At 40.2% G+C, this 7,464-nt stretch overlaps 1 protein-coding gene across 1 annotated transcript in view; it reads right to left on the reverse strand.

Annotated features, from left to right (window-relative positions):
• The window catches only part of LOC120770115, a 32,366-nt gene extending 27,088 nt beyond the window's left edge, over window positions 1-5,278 (reverse strand). Inside the window, 1 exon segment of the mRNA XM_040097288.1 lies at window positions 5,046-5,278. Coding sequence (XP_039953222.1) covers window positions 5,046-5,137 — 92 coding nt within the window. The 5' untranslated portion in view covers window positions 5,138-5,278.
• Between the last annotated feature and the right edge of the window lie 2,186 nt (window positions 5,279-7,464).

The raw sequence follows: 7,464 nt of genomic DNA on the forward strand, positions 1-7,464 counted from the left end.
AAATCGATCGATCGTCTTGACAATGAAGACGACGCCGTGAATTATCCAGTGCAATTTCTAAATTCTTTGGAGAAGATTGGTATGCCACCGCATCATTTGCATCTCAAAGTTGTATCTGTCGGTATTACTGACTGGTTGTGATGCAGCCATCGAATACAAAGGCAGAATGCTTGATTCGACGAATTCCTTTGAGTTCCAACGATTCGCCAATTCAGTTCAAACATATTCCGTTCCAGTGAAAATTGCATTTGAGGTGACAATCAACAGGACACAAGTATAGTCGCATAGCGTGTGGCACAAATTTGGAAACGCCACGCTTTTCACACGGCCAGATATACATACGTTACGTGCTCACAAGTTGGAAAGCCATCTTTTCTGTACATTTACATACCAGAACAGAAACCAAAACATGTTATAATGTATATCAAGAGTTACATTGAAAAAAAATTTTGAAAAATCGCAAATAAATGATTTTCAACACAATATAAACACAGTACAACAACTAATCTGGGGGGTGAGAAATTCCAAGTCAGGGTGATGGTACTAGGTCAGTATAGTAAAACCCTCAAAGGGTTTGGCGTTCTTATGTGTCAGTTTTTTTTATGACCTTTTAAATTTTTTCCTTATCTTGATGTTTTTTCGCTTAATTGTAACATTTTCGCAAATCTCTTTTCAACGCTTGATTTACTTGGTGCAGAGCCCAACTTCAACACTATTTCCCCCCCAAAAAGCAATGCTTTATTAACACACGAAATGCTTTTTGATCCATTTGGCACAGAGGATCGCAGTAGTAAAGAGCACCTGTGGGCAAATAATTTTGAAAAAGCCCCGCTCTCTAATAAGTTTAATGTACATATCTTTTAAACTACTAAAGCTTAATCTCCCACATTTGTTCAGTGCAAATATTATAAGAACTTCTACCGACAGTGTGAAAATGGTTAAAAGCGAATAATGACCCATCTCACTCCCCATATAACGGTAGAGGCAAAAACTACTAAAAGCACAATAAATTAATAACAAATTCCGCCAGAGACTTTAAATTAAACGTTACCTCCGAGATGGTATGAGAAGGTTTTATGGGAGCCGGTGTGAAAATTGGACGATGGGCGTGGCACCGCCTACTTTTTGGTGAAATCCCATATCATGATACCCGACCAACTGATTTCGACAAAATTTGGTACGTGGCTTTCTATAACACAGTACAAAAATGGACGAAATCGAACAACAACTACGCCTACTTTCCATATGGGACAACATTAAAATCCACTTGATTCTTTCACTTCCCAGTACACCACAATGTTAGGTTAGGTTAGGTTAGATGGCTGATCATAGATCGCACGTGGACTAGAAGTAGTCCTTTGTGAAGCCATTAAAGATAAAACTCCCATGTTCGGACTTAAAGATCGGCGAAACGCTTCGTAGCCAATATAAATTTGCAAAGGCGCTTAATTTCTACGCCCGCCAGTTCGGTGGGATGTCTGCGCCCCCAAGTGTCTAAGTCTTGATCTCCCGAAAGCAGTCAAGAAGGAAGTGCTGGCTAGTTTCTACCGCATATTTTTCCAAACAGCTTTTGCATGAGGCGTCCGGTAGAATTTCCAGTCTTACAGCATGTATGCCAAGAGGGCAGTGGCCCATCAAGAGCCCCATCACTAACGATAGGTAGAGAGAGAGGGCAAAGAGATCATTAGATCTCCTGCGATCTATACTGGGCCAGAAGGCTTTTGCGACCGCGCAGTTACCAATGCTGGCCCAGCGTTGACCAAGAAGCCGTGAGGTCCAGCTATCCAGTAGTAGAGCACCGGTACGATAACGATTCTAGCGTGCCTTTCCTTGCTAGCTCATCAGCTTTGCAATTACCTGCGATTCCGCTGTGGCCCGGCACCCATACAAGTCTTATAGTAAAAGCTCTAGCCGCCAATGACAGTGATGTCAGACACTCTTCGACCAGCCCTGAACGCACCGTGAATGAGTTCAAGGCTAGTATCGCCGCTCTGCTATCTGAGTGAATGGTCACTTCTCTGAAGGTAGACACTCTCCGGAGGAGCAAATCTGCTGTCACCTTGATGGCTGCGACTTCCGCCTGGAAGACACTGCAGTAGTCGGGAAGTCTGAAGCTGGATTTAATGGAGAGTTCCCGACAGTAGTCCCCTACACCAACCTTCCCCCCAAGCTTTGACCCGTCCGTAAAGAAGCTTATTGTCCCACTCCTTCAACGGCTTCTTCCCTCCCAAACCGACGAGGGAGGTATATGCGCAGTGAAGGAGCTGCCGGAGTTCGATATGGCGACTCCATGATCCAGATGACAACACCACCACAATGTTAGGTTACACGACAATTTATTATTTCTTTTGTATCAAAAGTTCTATAAAAATAGTGAAAAGATGACACTGTTGTAATCTCTATTCCCATCATTCTTGAACAAACTCTTGTACTAACGGTAAAGTGTTCTTGTATCAATAAATTAAAGTTTCTTTTAGTACAGAAGCTAATACTATATTATTTAATATTATGATATTTTGGTAGAGGTATATGCATACATACGAGGTTTGTACTAAATGTATAGCGATTTTTTAATTATATTGAATTTGATTTTTGAAGAATATTACCTCCAAGTTATGGCAATTTGCGCGAAGAAATCCGCAATAAACGCCGAAATTTGTGGGAGAACAGAAATTGGCTTTTGTACCATTAATCTCGCCTCAATCGATGACGATGGAGCGGATGTTCCATTGCCCGACCATGAAGAAGGTCGTATAGCAATTAACTGCCTGAAGAATAACAAAGCGGCTGGGGCCGATGGATTGTCGGCCGAGCTATTCAAATAAGGCGTCGAAGGACTGATAAGGAGCATGCATCAGCTTCTTTGTAAAATATGGTCGAACGAAAGCATGCCCAACGATTGGAATTTAAGTGTGCTCTGCCCAATCCATAAAAAAGGAGACCACACAATCTGCGCCAACTACATCGCATATAAGGTTCTATTGAGCGTATTGTGTGAAAGATTAAAGCCCACCGTCAACAAACTGATTGGACTTTATCAGTGTGGATTCAGGCCTGGAAATTCACCATGCGCCAAGTCTTGGAAAAGACCCTGAAAAAAGGATCGACACAATATTGAAAGCTCCGTTAGGATCGGGAAGGACCTCTCCGAGCCTTTCGAGGTTTCAGACAAGCCGACTCCATATCGTGTGACTACTTCAATATACTCCTGGAGAAAATAATTCAAACTGCAGAACTTTATCGACCAGGTACAATCTTCTATAAGAGTGTACAGCTTCTGGCGTCTGCCGATGATATTGATATCGTTGGCCTCAACAACCGCGCCGTTAGCTCTGCTTTCTTCAGAATGGATAAGGAAGCAAATCAAATAGGTCTAGTAGTGAACGAGTGCAAGACGAAATATCTCCTGTCATCAAACAAACAGTCGTCGCACTTCCGACTCGGCTTCCACGTCACTGTTCACAGTCATGGCTTCGAAGTCGTAGATAATTTTGTCTATCTTGGAACCCGTACTAACACCAACAACAATGCAAGCTTCGTACTACAACCCAAAATAACTCTTGCCAACAGGTGCTACTTAGGACTGAGCAGATAATTTAGAAGAAAAGTCCTCTCTCGACTTACAAAGACTAAATTCTGCAAGCCGCTCATCATCTTCTTCTTCTTCTTAATTGGCGTAGTCACCGCTTACGCGATTATAGCCGAGTTAACAACATCGCGCCAGTCGTTTCTTCTTTTCGCTACGTGGCGCCAATTGGATATTCCAAGCGAAGCCAGGTCCTTCTCCACTTGGTCCTTCCAATGGAGTGGAGGTCTTCCTCTTCCTCTGCTTCGAATACTTTCAGAGCCGGAGTGTTTTCATCCATCCGGACAACATGACCTAGCCAGCGTAGCCGCTGTCTTTTAATTCGCTGAACTATGTCAATGTCGTCATATATCTCGTACAGCTCATCGTTCTATCGAATGCGATATACGCCGTGGCCAATGCGCAAAGGACCATAAATCTTTCGCAGAATTTTTCTCTCGAAAACTCGTAACGTCGACTCATCGGTTGCTGTCATCGCCCAAGCCTCTGCACCATAAAGCAGGACGGGAATTATGAGCGACTTATAGAGTTTAGCTTTTGTTCGTCGAGAGAGGACTTTACTTTTCAATTGCCTACTCAATCCGAAGTAGCACCTGTTGGCAAGAGTAATCCTGCGTTGGATTTCCAGGCTGACATTATTGGTGGTGTTAATACTGGTTCCTAAATAGACGAAATTATGTACAACTTCAAAGTTATGACTGTCAACAGTGACGTGAGAGCCAAGTCGCGAGTGCGACGACTGTTTGTTTGATGACAGAAGATATTTCGTTTTGCCCTCGTTTACTACCAGACCCATTTTCTGTGTCCAGCCTGGAGAAAACAGGACTAACGGTGCGGGTGTTGAGGCCGATGATATCAATATCGTCGGCATACGCCAGCAGCTGTACACTCTTATAGAAAATGGTACCTTCTCTGTTGAGTTCTGCCGCTCATCATCACCGTTCTGCTATATGGTGCAGAGACATGGGCGATGACTCTGATGAGTCGACTTTACGAGTTTTCGAGAGAGATTCTGTGGAATATTTATGGTCCTTTACGCATTGCTAACGGCGAATACCGCAACTATACAAGATATACGACGATATTGACATTGTTCAGCGAATTAAGAGACAGTCGCTACGCTGACCAGGTCATGTGGTCCGAATGGATGAAAAAACACCCGGTTGTTCGTTAGAAAGACCAGGTGGAGAAGGACCGGGCTACAATTGGAATTTCCTATTGGCGCCAAACAGTGAAAAGGAAGAACGACTGGCGCGCTGTTGTAAGTTCGACTCGCAGTCTACGCCAATAAAGAAGAAGAAGAATATTTTGAAGTGGACATAAAAGATATTCATGAATAAGTAAACACTTTCGTAAGAAATGAAAAATGGCGATGCTTTTTTTTTTGAACGAAACTCGTATATAGTCAAATATAAATATATAGAAATATAAATGTTGTAATAGTTGTAGTTCAATGTACCTTCTTCTATAAACGGACGAGGCCGATGAAAGTGTGCCGTGATATTGCTTGTGTTCGTTGCATTGACAACATTTCGAACAACCGTTGCCCATTTTTTAAGACCACAACTTTAGCCAAATTAAATGGTTTTCACACTTTTTTGCCGCAAATATCTATTCACTTCACTCAATAGTTTTCACAGTTTCTTTATTTGTTTGTAAACGTCTTCAAAATGAATAAAAATCTAATTTTGCCGGCGAACAGATGTTAGCAATATTTAAATGCTGGCGTGGGACGGCATGTCGCACTGAAAAACTCATAAATCACATTTCATTTTATCACAAACACACCTCAATGTGGATTTCTTCATTATTACACTTTTTGTATAATTTTTTTTTTATTTTAAATATATAATATAAAAGCATTTATTAACTACATAGATAAGAAAATAAATATGTATGTAGGTATATTGAATCAATAAAATTGGTTTTTGAATAACTATAGCAATTTCCGTTTTTAAACATCGAAAACACACACTCTCTACGACTAGAATTGAAGATCAACTACAAAAATAAATAAACAGTCGCGCAACCACAACATCGACAAGATTGACAGACAAATGTTTTCGCCGTTTATTTATTTATTTTCATTTTATTTTCTTTTCAATTTTATTTTTACTTTCTTTAACGCAAAGCGGATGCGACCGTCGTGCTGTGCCCTATGCACTTCTCACCCAATTGTACAACATTTTCAAAATTCTTCACATAAAAAACAAAATACAAAGTGTGGACCAAAGTCTACGGGCGATTTTCAAGTAGTTCAAGTACATGGAAGTTTTACAATTTTACACTCAAATGTAGTTTTCAACAGAACAGTGATTAAATCAAGAAGCAGTTACCGAATATTTCAATTTAAAAAAAATTTCTTCATGGATGACGAACATATAAGACCGGACTTTAAACACGCAATTTCTGAAGTTGTAGAAAGTGTAACAATAAAAGTCCTATTCTTTCTCAAAGTAGATATAATACTGAGAAAGACACATAGTTGAAAGAGGGCAGAAATATTGCTTGGTTTTATGAATACTAGACACATACATGATTTTCAGTATTTCATCCCTATGCGATGCGAGCGCCGATTGTCTAACGAATAACCGTAAACCTCCGCTTATTTCTCACACAACCCTATTTAGATATAAGGTGTTTTTCTGATGAATGCCAGAACTCTAATAATATAATTTAAACATTTAGTTTTTAATTTTTTTTTGCAGGTTAGTATGACCGTCAGTAGCATCTGTGCCAAATGTCACATCAGAATAATCTTAAGTGTTTAGCATACGTTTGTCTTTCTGAAGTACATAAAGTGCATTCAGGAAATTTTACGAAAAGTCAAATTATTCAACAAAGAAGTTCCATTAAATTTTGTGAACGAAATCAAATTTCTGGCGCCGAAACCTTTAGAATGTTGGAAAAGAACTTCGATAATAATTGTTTGTCGCGAGCAAAAGTTTTTGATTGCTAGAAATTATTCAGTTAACCTCAATAAAACAAAGGGACTAGTGCTTGAGAATCGACGATTAACTGTCAGAGATCTTACTGGTACTGTGAAACCCATTTCGAACGATAATTTAAGCCTAAGGGAAGTGAAAGCACGACTGTTTCCAAAATCATTCCATTTGTCTGAGAAATAGCGTCGGGTTAACGTCCGTGAAACAATACTTTTCGACTACCACGATGTCGTGAAACGTATTATTACTGACGATGAGTCTTGGATTTATGCTTACGACCCGGAAACAGACGATCAATCAGCCGAATATCTTCTTGCTCATAGTAGTAGGTAGGTTAAGAAACGTCGGAGAGCATATAAAATATGTACAACAACAAAGTTATGGAGATGAATTTACACAAGAGAGTGTGTGAATATCTCAGTGAAAAAAAACTGCTGTCTTCAATGCTACCAAGTTTTGTTTTACACATTTGGAATGAAAGAAGCACAATATATGTAATTGCGTTTCCGTCAGAAGAAACGGTAGCACAGGGATACAAGTGCTGACAGTTTGCTTGATCAGCTGATAAAATTGTTTCATTTGCTACTCTCCAACGCTTGGTGAAACGTGGACCTGCTTATTCTTATATTTGTCCTTGTTAAGTGAAATGTTTTCAATATTTCTTTCTTTCATATTAGCACGTGACTCATGAAAGATTCTGCGGAAGGACCTTGGTTTGCGGGCTTACAAAATACAACTCTTGCCAGAAATGAAGCCGAACGACCAGCGCGCCGCACGTTTGGTGAAAGGTGCTAAAACGAAATGACCATCGATCCCGATTTTCACAAGAAAATTTCGTTCGGTGATGAAGCTTACTTTTGGAAGAATTGTCACATTTGGTGTGATGAACATCAACAATCCATTGCTGCGATGCCATTACATCCTCAAAACGTT

The sequence above is a fragment of the Bactrocera tryoni genome, chromosome 3, assembly GCF_016617805.1.
Source record: "Bactrocera tryoni isolate S06 chromosome 3, CSIRO_BtryS06_freeze2, whole genome shotgun sequence".
Classification (NCBI taxonomy): domain Eukaryota; kingdom Metazoa; phylum Arthropoda; class Insecta; order Diptera; family Tephritidae; genus Bactrocera; species Bactrocera tryoni.